The sequence below is a fragment of the Dermochelys coriacea genome, chromosome 3 (assembly GCF_009764565.3).
Source record: "Dermochelys coriacea isolate rDerCor1 chromosome 3, rDerCor1.pri.v4, whole genome shotgun sequence".
Taxonomy (NCBI): domain Eukaryota; kingdom Metazoa; phylum Chordata; order Testudines; family Dermochelyidae; genus Dermochelys; species Dermochelys coriacea.
Genome location: NC_050070.1, coordinates 21,131,994 through 21,152,485, shown reverse-complemented (window position 1 = coordinate 21,152,485; position 20,492 = coordinate 21,131,994). Strand labels below are relative to the sequence as shown.

The following is a 20,492-nucleotide window of genomic DNA, read 5'->3' as shown; positions in this document are numbered from 1 at the left end:
CTGGGCTTGTTTTATATATCAGTGTTTCACACACACTATGTCTCCAGATAGAGACAGAAAGAGAGATAAAGAGCCTGATTCTGATTTACACTAAGGCAACTTTATACAGTTCTGACAATGCAATAGAGTCTTGAAGTGGGTGTAAATTACACTTTAAGATCCCTTTACATTACCATAGAGTGTAATGCAGGATCGGACCCATTTTATATATCCATATCTAGGCCTGGGCCTGCATTCCCTGTACACTCAAAACTCCCATTGACAGTCTGACAAGAATGGAAAAAATGTGCTCACACGACACATGAAAGATCAATCTTTGCTGTATATTCATTTTATGACCCAATCACTGATTTCTCTCTCGCATATACCACTGAACTGGTTAAGCAGTTTCACAAAACAAATAAGGCCAGTGAAACAAGAGTACATTTTGCATCCCGCTTGGACCTTCCATATTCATGAATCTGAAAAACAGCTGAAGGAAGATACCCTGTCCTTAAAAGTTTAACCACTATAAATGCATTGACCAGCAGGTGGTGGTATTTTCCTGTGTATGAGCTAAGGTTATGCTCCAGTAAAGGAAACCTACAGCTAAATGGCAACCCTTCCTCTAATAATATTCCAGATGCTATTTCTTTGGGGGCGGAGGAGGGCGGGGATGCTTCCTCATCTTATGTGGAGAAGGGATCTTTTCCCTTTCCTCATCCTCTCCTGTAACTCACCCTTTGAAAGAGGCAGAGGCCCAGGGCATGAGACAGATAATATGGGCAGTTTGTCTATGGATAAAGATACTAGGAAAGGGAAATGAGAGGTCAGGACAGAAAAGAACACAGGAAAACAGAAGTCCCCAAAGAGTGACCCTCCATATTAAAATATTTTAGGGGATCCCAAAAGATGTCCCAGTGAGAAAGAAGGCAGTTTGCTACTTCAATCAGTCCTTTTCTGTTTGTTCTGTGAGCTTTTCATAGATTCATTCAAGTCAATATCACTAGTTTTTCACAGTTAAGGGCACATCCCTAGGTTGCGTGCGGACCTGGTCTTTCTTTGAGACTAGCTACATTTCATGAGTGGGATGATGATACAGATAATGGGTAAAATCATCCCTTTATCAAAGGATTTTCTTTTTTGTGTGGCTGTCATTAAAACCCTCTCAAATGTGGGAATTATTAGTATTGTCCTTTGGGAAAGTTGACAGGGATGTTAGAGTTTCTTTAGCAATGGGGAAAACTTGCCTAGCAAAGTGATGACATTATCTGTCTAGTTCAGGGGTTCTCAAACTGCACTGCACTGCACTGTGACCCCTTTCTGACAACAAAAATTATGACATGACCCCGGGAGTGGAGACAGAAGCCTGAGCCAACACGACCTCCACCGCCCTGGGCAGGTGGGCCAGAGTCAAAGCCCAAGCCTCACCACCCTGGGAGCTTGGGTTGGTGGGCAAAGCCATAGCCCAAAGGCTTCAGCCCCAGGACTGAAGTCCTCAGGCTTGGGCTTCAGCCCCAGGCAGCGGGGCTCGGGTGTTGGCTTTGGCCCTGGTTGGTGGAGCTTGGGCTTTGGCCCTAGGCCCCAGCAAGTCTAACGCCAGCCCTGGCGACCTGATTAAAATGGGGTCGTGACCCACTTTGGGGTCCCCGACCCACAGTTTGAGAACCGCTACTCTACAGGCTGAAAATTGCTGATAGCATTGTGAGCATGGGAGTGAATGAGAGCAGAAAAGCACTGCTCTTTGGCAAGGAACACAGAAGGGCCAAAGGAGGAGTGAACATGTTTTTAGTGGAGGAAGTCTCAGGACTTTCTTCAGAGGGATACGCAGTGCAAGCACATAGGAACTGGATGTTAGGAGTGAGCCAGAGGTGGGGGTTAGTGGGACAGACTTTGCATTGAGGCAGGGGGGAAAGGGCTTGATAGTGGAATGGAGGGATTCATCAACTAGGTTAGCAAAGGCGACTAAGGAGAGGGCCAGGAGAAGGGAACTGAGAGTTACAGAGAAGTCATAGATGTGAATGGACTGGAGAAGATGGGGTGGAGGAGGAGGAGTGTAAAAGGCACATGCCTTTTATGCCCTTATGGTACTGCAGCTGAGCCCTCCCTTAGTTTGCCCGAGTGGGTCATCAGTAAGTTCACCAAGGCTTTCATGTATTGAACAGAGTCCCCTTCTGGGTATCTGACTTATTAACAAAGTTCACCAGAAATACAAGACAGCCCTTCACCCTGGCATCTTGGCAGGGAAGGAGGCTCCATCTGTATTTAATCAGTCCCACCTGACTCTATCAATCTCATGCCCAGGCCCTTATCCACCTCACACACTCAACCTTGATTCCTTCCCTAGAGTCAGGCCTTCTGCAGGGCCTTCCTACTGACTACAGCTCTTCCCACAGCACTACGCAGCTCCTCTCTGACTGGGGCTCCTGCTGCAAGGTCCCTCCCTAAGCCCCTTTCCCTGGGAGCTCCTCTCCCTCAGCACTCCTTTCTCCAAGTGCGCTCTGGTAGCCTTGTAGCAGGCTCATTAGGCAATTGGTTGCCAACCAGCCGCCTGGGCAGTTAGTTACTTACTGGTGGGCTGAAATGGGCTCATTCTCCTTAAAAAAGCCCATTGCAGGCAGACAGGGCCTTGCATTTCAGCAAGCAGCAATGATATGCTTAATGAAATATTACCGTTACCAACAGAATTGACACAATTGGGTGTAATCATAGGAACAGCATGGATCCCAGCATATGCAGGGGTAGCAGGCAATGAGCTGACAGACAAAATGGCAAAAATGCTGTCAAACACAAGCAAATTGACGTAGAGATCCATTTAAGTAAAGTGGAGCTTTAAAATCTAATTAATGGCAGGAAATATGGGCAAAAGAAACAACAAGAGAAAGAGTCCGTGAAATATGCCTGAGTCGAAAATGCTGATGTACTCCAAGGTCCAGACAGAAAGAATGAAGTGGCTCTTTTGAAAATTTTAGCTGGCCAGCGTGGTTTAAATAGTCATTTGTTTCTAATTAACAAACAAAGATGGATTACGTGGGATGTCCAGAGTCCAAGAAACAGCAGATTATCTCCTGGGAGGTGCCAATATATACCATCAAAAGGGGGTGTATATGAAAAACGTAAAGTTTAAACTTTTCGCTGCAATACCTAGGAAGAGCACCAGGCAAATGAGGCCCGATAAAAAAGTCATCTTGCAATTCTTCAAGAATACTGGGAAAGGTGAAAGACTCGTATTATCTACAGTGTCCGATGCTTGCATCATAGACTCAGGAAGTGAATCTGCTTCATCATAAAATACAAGAAGAAAAAGAAGATGGGGCCTTAACTCCTCCTAAAGGGGCCAGCCCCCCTGTGACAGAGAGGTAGGGTATCCGAAGGAGATGTGATGGTGGTTGGAGGGTAGGAACTCGGATTTTGAAAGACAAGAGAAGGACTTAGTGGAGCCATAGCAGTGCTGTACTGTCTGCTACTGCTAAGTAACATAAATGGGTCAGCAATACTTGTGGTTGATTGTGTCAAAGGGGCCAACTAGTATAAGCATTGAGCTATATCCTATGTCAGTTGCCATGAGGAGTTAATTCTGCCCCGGACTGAAGGATGCTGGTAAGGGACCCAGGACATCAGCAGGTGTCACATGCTGGAGCTTGGTTGCATTGCATTCCCAGTGGTTATGTCTAGCAATGGGAGGTTGAAGATGGGAGATAGCTGAATATGTTTTCTGTGTTACATTAGCTTTTAGAGGATGGAGCAGACTATTGTGCTGTCAATGGAGTTGGCAGGGTAACTTCCCTGGAAGAGAGGCTGATAATTTCCATTAGCAGTGAGCACAGTTATTCTTTGCTGGCTTTCCCGAGCCGGGAGAGGTATAGGTCTCCTTCACAGGTGGTGTTTCACATATTCCTCAGAGCTGCTTGAACTTCATTATAGACCCACTCAATTATATTTGAAATGGTGAGATCTCTCTCTGTTTCTTGTGAATAATCTTCAAAGGGTTAAGTGGCCTGTAAAAGGACTTAAGGCCAATAAGGTATATTTGAAACGAATGCAGTCATCAATATATGAGCTAAACTTAGCCAGAGTGAGTTTTCTGATGGTTCCTCTGTGCTTCAGAGTATGTTAGAGCAAATCCTTTTGCCAAGACCTTGAAAGGCAGATGCTGCCAGTCAGTTTGGAGGGCTGCAGCAGAGTACAGAAGCGGCTTCTTCTGGCCAACAGAGTACGATTGTTCCCTCCCTCAGATCCATGCGTTAAAGTTTTGGTGCTCACTTCCAAGGTTCACAGTGAACTGAAATATAACAAACATTGTTAAGGAAAGGAGGATTTTTTGGGATGGTAACTCGAGTTATCTGATTTCTAACGTGATTATAATGTAGACACTCCCCGACATCTGTACCTTGTCATGGCTGAGTCCTAGGGTGAGCCATGGCAAGGAAAAAAAATTGTGAATAAAGATTAGCAGGTGTCTATATTAACATTTGCAATCGTATTACTTACGATCTGACCAGCTTATTTGTCCCCTTCAATTGAGTGTTGAGAGCCACTTTCGCTGGCACAGAACAGCAGTCATGAGTGAAAGAAAACGCCCCTCTGGGGCAGCATTCAGAAAAAGAAAGAAAGCAAAGGAAGCTTTTCTATCTAAGCAGGAAGGAGCTCTCCTGAGATACATAGACACAAATGTTCACGGTGAGCCTTCCGGCCCCAGTGAGGATGTGAGTGGTGAGGAGAGGCCTGATCTTCCAGTTAGTCAGAGTGGAGGTGACCTGGCAGCTACTGCAGCATCCGTATCTCCATCTCAAATGGCTGTAACCATGCACATTCCTGAAGAAAAGTGTAGATCAGTGAAGAGTGTGGTGGAGGTGCAAGAAACAGCTGCTGCTGAGTTTAGTTCCTTAAATCTAGATGATCCAGGACTGTGGACCCATTTGAGCAGTAGCCTGAGGGATTTCCTTGTACTGCATGGGCCACAGCAAGTGAAAAACTTCATGTTCCCCAAAGACAATGAAAATAGAAGTTTCCATCCAACACATTACTGGTGTGAAATCCCCAATGGTGACAAAGCGGAGAGGCCATGGCTTATGTACTCAAAAACCCAGAATGCTGCATTCTGTTTTTGTTGCAAACTCTTCCAGTCTAATGTTCCAGCCACATTGGGTTTTACAGGAACAAAGGACTAGAAAAATCTGGCTAGAAATCTGGATGCCATGAGAAGGCAGCAAATCACCAGAGAGCATTCCATAGGTGGAAAGAGCTTGAGGTGAGACTAAAATTAAGGGCCACCATAGATGATCAGCACCAAGAGAAGATTGCATCAGAGTCTCTTTACTGGCAAAATGTTCGGAAAAGGCTCATTGCCATTGTGAGAATGCTTGCTACCCAAAACCTAGCACTGCGTGGCACTTCAGATCAGCTGTATATGCCAAACAATGGAAACTTCCTCAAAACTGTGGAGCTGATAGCTGAGTTTGACGGTGTACTCCAGGAGCATCTAAGAAGAGTCACCACCCAAGAAATGTACACACCCCACTACCTTGGAAAAACAATTCAAAATGGGATCATACAATTACTGGCAACAAAAGTCAAACAGAAGATTGTGGCAGATCTGAAGTCATCAAGATATTACTCTATTATTCTGGACTGCACACCTGACATCAGCCATATGGAACAAATGACTTTAATGGTGCATTTTATAACAACAACAGAACCTAGTGAAAATGTCCCTGCAATGGTGACTGTTAGAGCGCGTTTTCTAGAATTTATTGACATTGATGATACTACAGGAGCTGGTATGACAAGTGTGCTTCTTAAAAAGCTGGAAGATATGGAAATTGTGATAGCTGACATGAGAGGTCAGGGCTACGATAATAGTGCCAACATGAGAAGAAAGAACAGAGGACTGCAAACACAGATCCGAGAGTTAAACCCTTGAGCTTTTTTTGTCCCATGCAGTTCATTCATTGACGTTGGTGGTCAGTGATGCAGCATCAGCTTCTAGTGAGGCTGCTGAATTTTTTAATGTAATTCAAAGCAACTATATATTTTTCTCTGCATCAACTCATCAATAGCAATTTTGAAGCAACATCTGGGAACATCCACTCTGACAATGAAACCACTTAGTGCTACATGATGGGAAAGTTGAGTAGAGGCGATAAAGTCTATCGAACACCAAATTGGGAAGACAGATGATGCCATAGTTGCCATTATGGAGGATAATGCTACAACAGGAACTGTTCGTGGGAGAACAATGGCAGAGGGAAATGGAATCACCGAAACATACATAACTTCAAATATCTGTGTGGCTTAGTGTTGTGGCGTGACATACTGTTTGAAAAGCAGTAAGCAAGAGACTCCAAGCAGGAAACTCCAAGGTGTTGACCTTGATATATCTGGAGCAATGGAACAACTGGGCAAAGCAAAGTCATACCAACAGTCTTACTGGTCAGATGAGGGATTTCAAAACATTCTGAAGAGTGCACAGAAGTTGGCAGAGGAACTTCACACTGAAGCTATTTTCCCACCCATTCAAGAATACAAGAGTCACTGAAGAAGAAGACATTTTGATTACGAGGCACGGGATAATCCCATAAGAGACCCCAAACAACAATTCAAAGTTGAATTCTTTAACCAGGTGCTAGATTGTGCAGTACAGTCAGTTGAAGAACGTTTCATGCAGCTCAAGGAACGCAGCAGTATATTTGGGATGTTGTATGATATTCCAAAACTCCTCTGAAGAAGACCTACCCCAGAAATGCAGGGCACTAAAGACAGTGTTGACACATGATGACATGCGCAATATTGATGCGAGTGATTTAGGTGATGAACTGAAAGCCCTTTCAAGATACATTTCAGCAGGATCAACTCCAAAGGCTGTTCTGGAATATATGTGCACAAATAAGATGACCACCCTCTTTCCAAATGCTTTTGTTGCTCTGCGCATACTTCTAACACTTCCGGTAACAGTTGCCAGTGGAGAATGCAGCTTCTCCAAGCTGAAGTTAATAAAAACACATCTATGCTCCACAATGACACAGGAGAGGCTGATCACCTTGCTACCATCTCAATAGAGCATGAGCTGGCCCAGACTGTGGACCTTCAGCAGGAAGCAGTTCAAATCTTTGCAGCCAAGAAGGCACGGAAAGCACCATTTTGATTATTCAAACAGATAAAAATGCTAGTGTTTACTATGCCGACAAGAAAAGTTACATTTGATGTTCAGGCATTTGAAAGTTAAGTGTTACTTAAAATTTTTGAACAAGGCATTTTAAGTTGTTAGTTCTCCTTTATTGGGGTAGGTAGCAGAGCAGTACCATAAGAGGAGGAGAACAGGAAGAAGGCAGAATGGAGACCTTTCAAAGTTTTGGCCCAAGCGAGGTGCATAGAGGTGTCATTTGAGCTCCCCACCTCAGGTGCCAAAATGTTGTGGCCCAGCCCTGCTGTATACCTTGTTTACCTTGACTAGCTGCATCGAGGTAAAAATGACACCGCCTTGTCTCCATCAGGAATTTATATGGAGACAGCTACCTTGGGTTCACCAGCTTTTTCACTTTTTCCCCATGAAGACATGGCTTTATTCGGATTGCTCTGTGAATGAAGGATTTGTAAATTGGCGGCCTGCACCAAGAAGTTTACTTGTGATGTTTTATTGGGGCTATTCAACATGTTCACAGGGGGGACACGATGCCTTGTGCAATCTAGCCAGGTGTTCAGCCCTCAGCTTATTTTTATCTAGTAATCACAGCTAATTGGAAGGTCTGTTTTTTTTTCCCTAAGAGAGCAACTCAGCTCAGCTTTTAGTTGAAACAAGTGACAAAAAGAGGCACTGGCAGATTTTTGACACAAAATGATGACGCTACTCCATTGCCAGCAGAGCTGCCCATGTGGTAGTACGGAAGTAAATGCTTAGCTGATGGTAATCAACTTGGCTTATGAGGTTTGAAGGGTAATGTCAATGCTGTTTATGTTTATTGCATTAATAGCAGCTAATGGCAGGAAATCTCAACATGTGTGGAGATATAGGGCTGTGAGGATGTGGCTTACCACTCCGGCATCAGATATGCAGCTGCTGCCTTGCAGTTTCTCCTGGGTGCTTCAGTTTCTCTCCTTGGGAGATGGTCTTCCTTGGGCTGGTAGGGTGATTTTATTATTTGGCCCTGTTGTCAAATCAAAAGACCTCCTTTTCTGGTGCTAACCAAAAGCCAAACTTTCTGCCCTTGGGACAGAGCCTCTACATACAGCTCTTCCATCAGTACAGCACTCTCATTGGGATCTGCAAATAATCTTCCACTTTGTGCTTCAGGGTTGTCCCCATCCAGGAAATACTGTGGTATAGGGAAGACAATGCCTTTTCCCTCCTCTGGGCTCCAGTCCTAAGGCCCTAAGTAATGGAGCAGCCATCTGCTCCAGCCTCAAACATCTGCTTCACTACAGTGAGTGTGTTGATAGGGGCAAATTGATTAAAGGCGGGGACCAGAGTAGCATTTTTGGGATCAAGACAGAGGGTTGTGGGAGCTGAATCAGCAAAGGAGGGCTCAAATCAATCAAATGGGGTGGAGGCGCTAGAGAGCGCAGTGAGATTGTGATGGAGTGGTTGAGAGAATGTTCAATCATTTGGAGAGTTGCCAGCACAGGTGAGAGTGAGGTCAGAACAGGAGATGTTTCCTCCGAGGAATGACCATGGGTTTGGGTGGGAGAGGCTGCAGATTGGCCAAATCTATGGGAAACGAGGACAGTGAGGGAGTTAGAAGAAAGAGAATCAATTGCATATAACGTTTATAAAAATAAATCCAGGCTCAACAAGAATTCCTTACCCTCACTCCAGCTAAATCACTTGGTAGCTTGATGAAGAGAGGAGGGATTACCCGGTTAGGCAGGCGGCAATACCTCAGAACATCTTGGTTTATGCATTCCAGATTGTGACCATTTACTGAAGCTAAATAATGATGCGATCATTCTGACTTCATCTAGTTTGCATCAGGGTCGGATTTGGACCATTATCTTTAACTTCGATCTGCCAAAGGCTAAGGGGAGGGACAGATCTTTGTATGATTGGCAACTGAGAGTGCCCTCAAGTGGAAAGAGATGTTATTCTCTATTGGAACAGATCTGTTTGCTGGCAAGGTCCAATGGCTATAAAATCTCTCCTGGTTGTAAGGGTGTTTTCTCTGTATAAACTCGCTAATTGAGTTGTAAAATAAAACTGTGGCCTTTCCTCTCCAATTTCTGCTGCTGCCGTGTGTTAATTTGGGCTTTGGAAGGAGGTTGGTGGGGGTGGCCACCTGCCAGCACGAAGTTATGCGCAAAAAGTTTGCACTCCTAGCAAAGGAAGGAAAGCAGATCTGTCCAAGGAGCAGAAAAGAGCTAGAGGGTGAGAGGCTGCACTTCAGGAACCTCTGGGCCACTGCAGCTCTGGAAGGTCCTGCAGCTGGACTGGGCTGGGCTGATGGAAATTCAAGAAAGCCCAAAAGGATTTAGCCAACGCTGCAATGCAGAACAGATGGGAAACTCTGCACTTTTGTTCCTCTGATAGATGCAAATTGATAGAGAGGACAGAATGTTGGATTTATAATGTGCATCCCTTAGCACTGGGCAGTCAGGATTTGTCGGTGTGTGTGGGGGGGGGGGGTTGATTTTTATTTTCACTGGCCTTATAGCAGTACAGTACAGTTCCATCAAACAGTGGCGTCGCTCCAAATTTACATTGCAGTTGGGAGCGGAGAATTAAACTGCTCGGGTCAGATCTCCAGCTGGCCCATATCAGCATAGGTCCCTTGCGCAGCCATGCAGATTTACACCATCTGGGAAAATGACCCTACCTGTTTGTTGCTCAAATCGCTCCCCTACGCCCCCCACAAAGAGCAAATCTGGCTTCCTTTGCTTTTATTTACTATGATGATGATAAACAAGCCACGAGCCACACAGCCTGGTTAAAACCCGAGACGTCCGTGGCTCTGATTACTGTAATGTAGCAGGTTTGTGAGCTGTAGCTCACGAAAGCTTATGCTCTAATAAATTTGTTAGTCTCTAAGGTGCCACAAGTCCTCCTTTTCTCTTTGTAATGTAGCAGTAACACAACAAGGCAGATGATGAACTCAGGCAAATAAACACTCGAATCTCTCAATAAACCTTGCCATAGCAAGTTACTCAGTGGCAGTGAGTGAGGGTTAACATTGTTTCTGTTAAAAGAAAAGGAGGACTTGTGGCACCTTAGAGACTACCACATTTGTTTGAGCATAAGCTTGCCTGAGCTACAGCTCACTTCATGGGATGCACCCTAGTGACATGCAGTTCTCACGTGAATCCTTCCAGCCATTAGACAGCCTCTGACGTCGATCCTTAGACCTTTGCTAACATCAGGCAGTGGGACCAGTTGAATGGGGGGGGGGTGTTACTGGCAAGAATGGAGGAAAAGCGCTAAGTTCCCACCCATGGTGAGTCCCGCTCCCTCACGTGGGGGCTGAAAGGACAAGGAGCAGCTTTGTCCCCCTGGAAGTAGGTCCCTTAAAACTAGCTGGGCGCCCTCTGCGGCCCAGGGAGCAAAAGGCGAGAGGAGGATCCTGCCTCCTGGAGGAGAGGGATGGTCTCTGGAGCCAGGGGAGAATCCCTTGGACTAAATGCCTGGAGCTGTGGTCCCTGCTTTCCTTGTATCAGAAACCAGCCCTAGGGGTCCCACCTCACGGATTTGCCTGCGTGGCCTTCGGACCTCGGCTTCCAGGCTCTCTCTGTGTGGGAGAGTTAGGCGTGTGATCCGCCCGCCGGGAGGGGCTGAGCACCGCCCCCCCCCCCCCGCTGCCCAGCCAAGGCAGGCGCACTAGTGCGAGCGAGCGCACGGGGAGGTGGGATCTTACCGAAAGCCAGAAGCGCTGGGATAATGAAACACCTTGGGGGGGGGGGGGGAAGCATGTGCGAGGCTGGGCGCCGACACCCGGGGATTGCACTCAGAGGAGGGGCTTGGATGGGAACGAGCTTCCCCTGACACCCCGGGCCGCCCAAAGCACCGATCGCTCAGCCCAGCCTCTAACCTGCTGCTGGGGAGTCACTAAACGCCGAAGTGACTCAGGGACTTAACCACGGGTTCCTCCGTGTGTGTATGAAATGCACATTGGTCTAACGCAGTGAATGCCCGCGAAGGTTGCCGCCTTCCTGAGCTGAGCTAGGAGGATTTTAAAACAGCGCAATATTTTAGCAGTTACCCCCCCCCCCAAAAAAAAAAACCAACAACCCCCAACAACAACAAAACTTCTCTCCCCACCGACACACAGTCCTCTTCACGTTAGGGAAGAGCCGTTGCAATCCTCTTGGCAGATCCAGAAATCCTGAACCAAAGCTATGTACTGCTCTAAGGCATTTCTGTCCTGTTGGTCTGGACAAAGAACACCCTGGCATTGCAACAGGCGGGCACATCCTCCCAGAACTCGCCAGAGCTGGAGACCTCGAGAGAGATGGGGGGGGGGGAGCAGAGGGGGGGGGAGACACTTTCTCCCGACTTCCAAATCAACCGTTTAGCCTGACTTTGTAAATTACAGCAAGACAAAGTATAGCAAACCAAGGGGGAGGGGGCGACACAAAGCTTTCGATCCAAACCCCAGAGAGATTATGCCAACCAATGAAGGATATTGACAGATGCTTTTTAAAGTGACCTTTCGCTTTTGAAACCGCGGCAGTCCCGTTATAATAAGTGTCTCACAGAAGAAAAACAGTTAACCAAGTCTCTTCTCCCCCCCCCCCCCGTCCCCTCCTTTTGGGCTATTATTCTCAGTGGCTGTCGAATTACACAGCGAGAGACGCAGAGAGCAAAGTAGAATCAAAGTAGTGTATAAATAGTCCCGTTTTAAGGAGATTTTGTACTTTATTTAGCACGGACTATAATTTCATCAGGAGGTTGTCACTGGAACTGTTTCTGTTGCATCATGCTACTTGTAAGTACAGAACAAATCTAGCTGCCTGACATAAAAATTTGCTTTTAATTTAGTGACAAAGCACCTGTAATTTTTTTTTTCTAAATCCTAAATACTTTAGTGACAAATGCTCTTGATAAACGATTGTTTGGGGGGAGAAAAGTGTTTGGTTTGGCTAAACACCTACATTCCTTAAATAAATCTTTGCAGCTCTTGTTTTTGTATTAGTTGAGAAATCGCAACAGACATAACCAGAAAGCCGCTGAAGAAAACTTGAAATAACATCCTAGTAAATATCGCAGTTTGTTATTTTAATCAGGATCCAAGGAAACATCTGAATTTTACCAAGGAAACCCTCAGTGCAAGGGAAAACATTCACACTCATGCAGACTTAAGTTTTGTTTTGCTTTATTTTTGTCTTTCAAGAAAGAATTAGAAACGAAGATAAACTATCTCCACTTTAAATAATCACAACCTCCACTTTGCATTTGGGCCAGTTTCAAGTCTAACGCTAAATGAAAACGGCAAGATGCTTCTTTAATGATCCTCTTCTCCTGTTGTTGAACGTGGTTTCTAAACAACCATACAATCTCCAATATTAGGAAAAAGAAAAATAAATGAATTACACTGTGTTGCCATGCAGCAGTCTAACAAATCTCTCTGCATTTAGAACATGGCATTGCTCTACTTTTCAATTTGTAAAAACTATATTATTGTCAAGAGTTTCTGCTACTTTATTTCCCATTCTTTCAGAGGCTGGGTTTTTCAATAGGACATTTCTGCTTCTCTTCTAAACACTCAGCCCGTTTGCTGCTATTATAACAGTTCTCTCTCTGGTTATATTGTCTTATTTAAAAAGAAATAGTCTTGTCCAAAATCAGAATTAAAGGAGAAAAGAAAAATAAGAACCCACTTTAAAAGCAGATTAAAATCAATTACTCCACCGTTTATAAATCAAGTCAATACTAGGTTTCTCCCGCCCTGGGTTAATGCTTGTCACCCTTTGGGGGAACATGGGTTTCTCCAGAGCCGGGGTGAAACCCCTTCTTCACATTTCTGTTCATCGCACAGTTCTCTCTCCTGCGTTTTCGGGATCTGGCTAGTTTTAAGGATTAATGCCAACTCGGGGGGGGGGGGGGGGAGTTGCCTACCTGGAAACAAAGCATAAGCATTCGTGCAAAGCCCGGGGCATAACAGAGTCGCCTTATTTCCGACGGATTCCAAAGGAAAAGGGGGGGGGGGAAGGGGAGGAATTTTAAAAGAAAAATAAATGATTCAATGTTTGGGTCTCCCTTTTGGCGTTTGCCAATATACTGTGGAGCCGCAGAGTGGGCGGTAGGAGAGCTGGAAGGTGCGTGTGTGTGTGTTTTGGGGGGAGGGGAGGGGGGTGCGCTAACCCCAGAGAGCTCGGCAGGGGGCGCTGTGCAGGGGCTGCGGATCTCACTCGCTGATTAACACAATGTTAAAAAGCAACCGGGGAGTTTCCAAAGCCATCAAAGCCCCTGCACAACGCTCTCCTCGCCGAGCGGAGCCCACTGACAGCATGGATCTGAGGGCGGCCGCGGCCCTTTGCCTGTGGGTGCTGAGCGCCTGCCGCCCCCGGGACGGGCTGGAGGCGGCTGCGGTGAGGGGCTCGCCGGGAGCCGGCAGCCCAGGGCCACTTGCCGCCGCCTCTGCCGCCTCCTGGCAGGGGAGGCTCCCGAGGCAGAGGGAGGCTGGACGCCGCGGCGGAGGGGCTCTGCGGAACGGCACGGTGGTGCCCCACCAGTACATGGTGTCCCTCTACCGGAGCCTGTCCGCCCCCGAGCCGCCGGGGGCAGCCGCCAGCAGCGGCGGGAGCCGGGCCGATACGGTCACGGGCTTCGCGGACCTGGCGGCCGGAGGTGAGTAGCGGAGGAACAGCTGGAGCAGCGGCGCAGGCACCTGTGCGCTTGGCCCGGGCAGAGGCAGGGTCCCTGGGGGCGCGGGGGGAGCAGGGCGGGCTCCCCTGGCCCGGGGCCGCTCCTCTGCTCACCGAGCAGGCGAATGAAACTCAGGGTGTGCGCAGGGGGACAGCTGAGGTCTCACAGAAGAGGGGAGGGCAAGGGACGTGGCTGTGTCACGCCATGGCACGGGTTCATCCACATATCATTTAATCCGGAGCCTTGTAGTCCTAATCTAACAGCTCGAACAACTGCCGAGCTCTCTGCTCCGAATCCACCTAATCCCGAGCTCTCTGATCCGAATCTAATAGACCCAGCTAATCCCGAGCTCTCTGATCCTAATCTAATAGACACAGCTAATCCCGAGCTCTCTGATCCTAATCTAATAGACCCAGATAATCCCGATCTTTCTGATCCTAATCTAATAGATCCAGCTAATCCCGAGCTCTGTGATCCTAATCTAATAGACCCAGCTAATCCCGAGCTCTCTGATCCTAATCTAATAGACCCAGCTAATGCCGAGCTCTCTGCCTCAATCTAATAGACCCAGTTTATCCTGAGCTCTCCGTTTCTAATCTAATAGATCCAGATAATCCCGAGCTCTCTGCTCTCAATCTAATAGATCCAGCTAATCCCGATCTCTCTGTTTCTAATCTAATAGATCCAGCTAATCCCGAGCTCTCTGCTCTCAAACAGATCGAGATAATCCTGGGATCGCTCATCCTAGTTAATAGCGCGCGCTAATCCGAGCTCTCTGATCCTAATCTGAGCGATCTAATGGCATCCTGATCTACCCAACCCTAATCTAATACATTTATGTATCCCTAATCTTAAACTAATCTATCTCTCCTAGTGAGTCTAACAGATGTATCTGTCTGCCTAGATCTGTTTCCTTTCACGTTTTATTTCCAGGGCAAGGTGTTTCAAACACAACTTCCAGAATAACCAGCACGGCTCTTTAAACAGCTATTGAAATTAAAAGATTTCAGGGTTTCCTGTGTCCCACCGATTGCCCCGCACCCCCACTGTCCACACTCTGGATCGGTTGGGGGGGGGAGTGAAGAGAAACTCAATCCGCCCTCTCCCTCATCCACCCACTGCCTCACTTTCCCAGAGCATCCGTGTAAACCGGCGAGTGGACACAGCTTCTAGAGGGAAGGGACCGTGTCGCGGGGTGGGCACCCGGGAGGGCCGCTGACGTGCTGCCAGCCCGGGAAGGAGAGTGGGAGAACTGCAGGATGGCCGGCTCCTGGGCTGGAGGAGGCAGGTGTGCCGGAGAAAGAGGCGGAGGCAGAAAGGAGAGGCGTCAAAGATCCCGGGGGGCCCTATCTTGCTGCTCTCCTTCTGGGAGGAAGGCGGGGGGCCGCGGGAGGAGGGGAGTAAAAGGGGGCACAGCCTCCTCTCCTCTGGGCTGTGCGGGGAAAGGACCAGGGTCTCTCAGACTCCCCCGTGGCTAGCCAAGGAGGAAACTAGGAAGGCACAAGCTGCCCCCCCCCCAACCCCACCCCGAGACTGACCTGCTACCCAGCTCCAGGCACGGCCTTCCCGGGTGGGACACCTCCTCCAGCACCACGCACACCCACAGACCGCTCAGCGCCTTCCGCAGCGACTCGCCCCGCTTTGCCATCGACCCCTCGCTTGGGGCTGGCGCTCAGGCAGCCCCGGTGCGCGGGTGTCTGGCCCCCTGTCTCTCCAGCGGGCGGCCAGTTGGCCCGTGGGTGAGTATCTGGCCGATTGTTGCTCTTTCCCCTTGATTATTAATTATTCTTATTCTTATTGCCATCTCTGATTCCAGGGGCGAGCTCGGAAAGGCAGGGACCTCTGCAGACCTTTGGGTTGCTGGGTTTGGTGCATTTGTCATCTGGTTTGTGTTAATCTCCGCTGCGGTCATCGCAGCGGAGATGGAGACAAATGTAACACACTGAAGCTGGAAAGGCAAGCCGTTTGAATCGTCATGCCCTGGGCAGGGGCATGGGGGTGGTGCCGGGCCAGAGCCTGGGTGCTCTTTAACAGAGCACGCACGTGGCTGGGGACTGAAATCGACAAGTCACAACCGATTGCAATCGGTGATGCTTCGGGCTCGAATGAGCAGCTCCCCAGGAAACGAAAGTTGGCCGCTAAATGCCGCAGAAAGCGTAGTCAAATGATCGATGTTCGCCCAAAACGGCAGTACAATTTTTGCCCAGATGTATCGCACAAGAATTTATTGCCCTGGGGTGGGCTCAATAAACACCCAGTAGGGCAGCTAAACGCCTTCCACTTGGAATAAAAAAGAGAGCGCTTTAATTTTTATTTATGATGTAACGAAATTACGGTTTTGACTGGTCTGGGAAGTTTGAAACGTACAATCTGGGCTGTAAAAAGATATTTAGATCAGGATGAAAGCTTTATATATATATATATAATATTAAAAATCGTGGCAAATTAAAGAGCTCCACACAGCAAATCTCTAAATATAGCTCAGGAATCGCTGCCTAGACTTAGTTGGTATCTAGCAAATGCAATTTTCCCTAATGAAGACAGATCTGCTGGAGGGTGACTGTCAAATGAAAGAAGCTAAATCGCCTTGTTTTATTCTGACATACAGATACAAAACTCAGGTTTCAGAGTAGCAGCCGTGTTAGTCTGTATTCGCAAAAAGAAAAGGAGTACTCGTAGCACCTTAGAGACTAACAAATTTATTTGAGCATAAGCTTTCGTGAGCTACAGCTCACTTCCTCGGATGCTCCGAGGAAGTGAGCTGTAGCTCATGAAAGCTTATGCTCAAATAAATTTGTTAGTCTCTAAGGTGCCACAAGTCCTCCTTTTCTAGATACAAAACTGTACAACTCTTGTATTCTGAGGGGCCAAGTCTCCTTAGGGAAGCCTCAAATGTACACATTAGCTCCTGTTAAATAGTAATCAGGATGTGTATCTATTATTACTTATTACTGGACAAGATAGTGCCACTGATTTCCCATTTATATTGCCGTGAGTTCTGCTTGGGGAAAAAGACACAATCTGGTATATTTATATAAATAAATATACCAATATTAATATACTCTTGAATATTATTTAACATGAACCAAAATACGCATTTTAGGCTTCCGTAGATATAGGACCAGAAGGCACTTGAATACGCATAAATAGCCATCCCCGGTTTTCGGTCTGTTTCGGTAAAATCATTGGGAGGTTTGGCTTAAAAATAAATGTCACCGTTCTGTTCTTAATTATTAATCAATTACTATTAATTATTATGGTTACTGAAATCCGTATGTCAATAGGCCACGCCGCGCAATCAGCTTTTAAACGGAAATCAGGATTTCTACTTAAAACCCGATGGCTCAACCTTTTGAAACACTCAGCGAGCTGCTTAAATGGACGAGCCGTCCCCGTATCACGCGCAAAGACCCCTTAAGCCTCCGATCTGATATTTATCGAGGAAACTTTTCTGCGGCTCAGCCGCTGGGTCCCGGGCTGTGAGCGCAAATCGCTTAATGCTGAGGAAAGTCTGCACAGTATCTGGGAGTTTCAGAGCAAAACGAAACCAGATGAGCGCTTCAAAGGGATCTCCTTATCTGCCTCTCGCAGGAATTTTAAATCTGTTTTTAAAATGACGATAAGAAAAAAAAATACTGTATCAGAGACCGCACCAAAATGGGTTGGTTTCCCTCTTTGGAGAAAAGACCCAGGGATTCTCCTCCTCTCCAATGGTGAATCAAAGCAATATTCAGATTTTTTGTCCGCTACCAGGGGCACTGGTTTTGAAATCAGTCGTCCTCAGTTTAAGAGAAGATATAAATGTGCAAATACTTTACACAATTAACCTCGTTGCTAGGACAATATTCACTACCCCAGCAAGTGGCTGCTGTGTGAGGCGAGGTTCAGAACTTGCAACATTTGAGGATCAGATTTCTGGGGGGGGGGAGCTCTTAGGGGTTCCCAGCCATCTCCTTCTTTTTCTCGCCCTTCCTTTTAATTTTGTTTTCTTCACATCTGGTTCCTTTAATTACTCCCAGTAAATGTTCAAGTGTGGCTTGGAACAGGAGTTTGGATTTCAATCTGATTTCCAAGGGATGCACACACACACCATTCAAGTGATCTCCTTTTTTCTAGCTTGTAGATATGAGTTAAATTGCCCTGACAGATTTCAAAATGTTTAAGTTGCGGGGGGGGGGGGGGAAGGGGGGCTAAATCCTTGAGAACCTGCTAAATGGGCATCGCATTACAGATTGTGGCTTTCGCTCCAGGCTTTTTATGGGGATTGCCGTGCCTGCTGGTTTCACAGCCAGTGTCCCACACTCGGGAGGCAAGGCTGCCGGGGGCTCCCCCGGGGCTCTGCAGCGCCCGGGAAGCCCGGTAGTTTGCTCAACGCGTTCTCAAAACACCCACCCTCGGAAGGGCCCTTCGCGGGCGCTGGAAAGGAGCCGCGTGGAAGGACTATTATGCCAACCCTCCTTTGAAAGCAGGCGGCTCCATCCACCCCGTGCCCAGCCGGGGTGGCCCTTGCAGCAGCGAGGGGTCGTTTGCCTGCCCCATTTCCCTGGCAGGCCCTTGCTGGAGCTAACCCCCGCTGCATCTGTCATCCAGGATCTCCCTCCCGCCCTAGCCCTGCCTCAGTTTGCCTTTGCTTTCTCTCTTCCAGATGACTCCCCGGCAGAAGCCGGCCAGACGTTCCTCTTCGATGTCTCCAGCCTGCCGGAGACGGACGAGGTGGTGGGCGCTGAGCTCCGGATCCTCCGGAAGCCCCCCGCGAACCGGAGTTTAGCCCTGTCCAGACAGGGAGCCCTTCACCACCTGCTGCTCTCCGCCTGCCCCAGCGCGGACCGGCCGCCCCGGCTGTGGGACTCCCGGGCTGCGGACGTTCTGGACTCCGGCTCGCCCCGCTGGGAGGTGTTTGACGTGTGGGAAGCCATGAAGGACGGGAGAGAGAAACCGGGCTCGGGCCCGCGGCTCTGCTTCATGCTGAGGATCGTGTCGGATCAGTCCGGGAGGCCTCTGCCCCCGGGGCAGCTGGGCTTCAGCAAGCCCCAGCCCCAGCCCCACGAGAGAGCCCTCCTGGTGGCGTTTTCGCACAGCAAGAGGAAGGAGAATCTCTTCAAGGAGATCAGGGATCAGGTGAAAGCCCTGGGCAGCCCCCCCTTCTTGGAGCCCCCAGATCCTGGCCAGGAAACGCCCACTAAACCCAGGAGAAGGCGCAGGACCACAATCGCCGCCCGGGCTGGGGGAAAAGGGCAGGGCAAGAAGGCAAAGACACGGTGCAGCAGGAAGGCCCTGCATGTTAATTTCAAGGAGCTGGGCTGGGATGACTGGATAATCGCCCCTCTGGATTACGAGGCGTACCACTGCGAGGGGATCTGCGATTTCCCCTTGAGGTCCCACCTGGAGCCTACCAACCACGCCATCATCCAGACGCTGATGAACTCCATGGACCCCGAGTCCACTCCTCCCAGCTGCTGCGTGCCTTCCAAACTCAGCCCCATCAGCATCCTCTACATAGACTCCGGAAACAACGTGGTTTACAAACAATACGAGGACATGGTGGTCGAAACATGTGGCTGCAGGTAGCAATTTCTGCAGTCCCGTTACCCCAGCAGCCAGCCCTATTTTTTTTATATATATATATATGGTGTGTACCTGTAAAGGAGGATGAATTACAGTCCTCCTGAAGACGCACAGTCTGCTGTGTCTAAGCAGCCTGGGTCTGCTACTTAACACTCTGCATACAGTATCCAACGTGCATGAAAAAGATGGGACATTGGAACAGGATCATTACCTGGGTGCTGCTGGCTGTCCCCAGAGACAGTATATTTGCATCCCAACTTGATCCTAAATATTATGCTGAAACATCACACAAATGGGCACTTTAAAAGGGGGAAAAATCCGTGACTGTTTTTCCTGGAATTACAATCAAGCTCTAATATACTTACCCAAACATTTGCTGTCCCACCCAGTCTAGAAGGTCAGCTGAGGAGAATCAGTTGTGGTAATAATACAGGGTCTTTCTTTCTTTCTTTCTTTCTTTCTTTCTTTCTTTCTTTCTTTCTTTCTTGTTGAAACTGCCCAGCATTGTTCAGGTTGCCTGTCGACATTAGGTTTTGACACTTCTCTGCTGACACAAACTACAGTGTTTGCCCCCCCTTCCACCCAGATTATACCATCATCTAGGGGCAGCTCCCCCCCCCCATTCGCTTTGATTAGTCAGTTTGAATTTAAACTCCATTCTTCAAGATTTTGTAACATGGCTGTACAAATTTATCTTGGGGAAAAGAAGCACCAGTTTTTACCCTTGAAGCATTTTTCTATATACTCTGTTATTAGGTTTAGATCATTTTAAACCCTGCACGGCACTGTATGCACACCAATGTACAATGTCTGTTGTACAAGTGATAACATGGAAGTGGATGGAGTTCCTCCAGATTTTCACCCATTTAATTGAGAGCAGATTTTAGTCCCAAGTATCTGTCATATGGTGCTATAGAATGGAGAAAGGCTAGTAGTACTTTGCTCTCACTCCAGAGTACAATAGGAGTAACTTAATGGAGTTAAACTGGTGTAAAGTTGATATAGGTGAATCATGCCCATACATCTTACTGACCTATTCAAACAATGGTGCAGGTGAGGTGGAACTGACACAAGTGTTATGAACATAAGAGAAATAGACATTGACTGGCCTGAGATGCTTTCTATAATCTCTTAAAATTGCAACAATTTCCAAACTATG

At 47.7% G+C, this 20,492-nt stretch overlaps 1 protein-coding gene across 1 annotated transcript; it reads left to right on the top strand.

The window, feature by feature from the left end:
- The first annotated feature begins 13,357 nt into the window (after positions 1 to 13,357).
- Positions 13,358 to 19,604, top strand: GDF7 (growth differentiation factor 7). Its single transcript, XM_038395681.2, has 2 exons — positions 13,358 to 13,750; positions 18,414 to 19,604. The coding sequence occupies exons 1-2, from the start codon at positions 13,411 to 13,413 to the stop codon at positions 19,334 to 19,336; spliced, it is 1,263 nt and encodes a 420-aa protein (XP_038251609.1). The 5' UTR covers positions 13,358 to 13,410; the 3' UTR covers positions 19,337 to 19,604.
- Positions 19,605 to 20,492: the final 888 nt, after the last annotated feature.

Coding starts and splice junctions, on each gene's coding strand:
- GDF7 (XM_038395681.2), top strand. CDS start 13,411: ATGGATCTGAGGGCGGCCGCGGCCCTTTGCCTGTGGGTGCTGAGCGCC. Junction 13,751..18,413: donor CGCGGACCTGGCGGCCGGAG/GTGAGTAGCGGA, acceptor TCTCTCTTCCAG/ATGACTCCCCGGCAGAAGCC.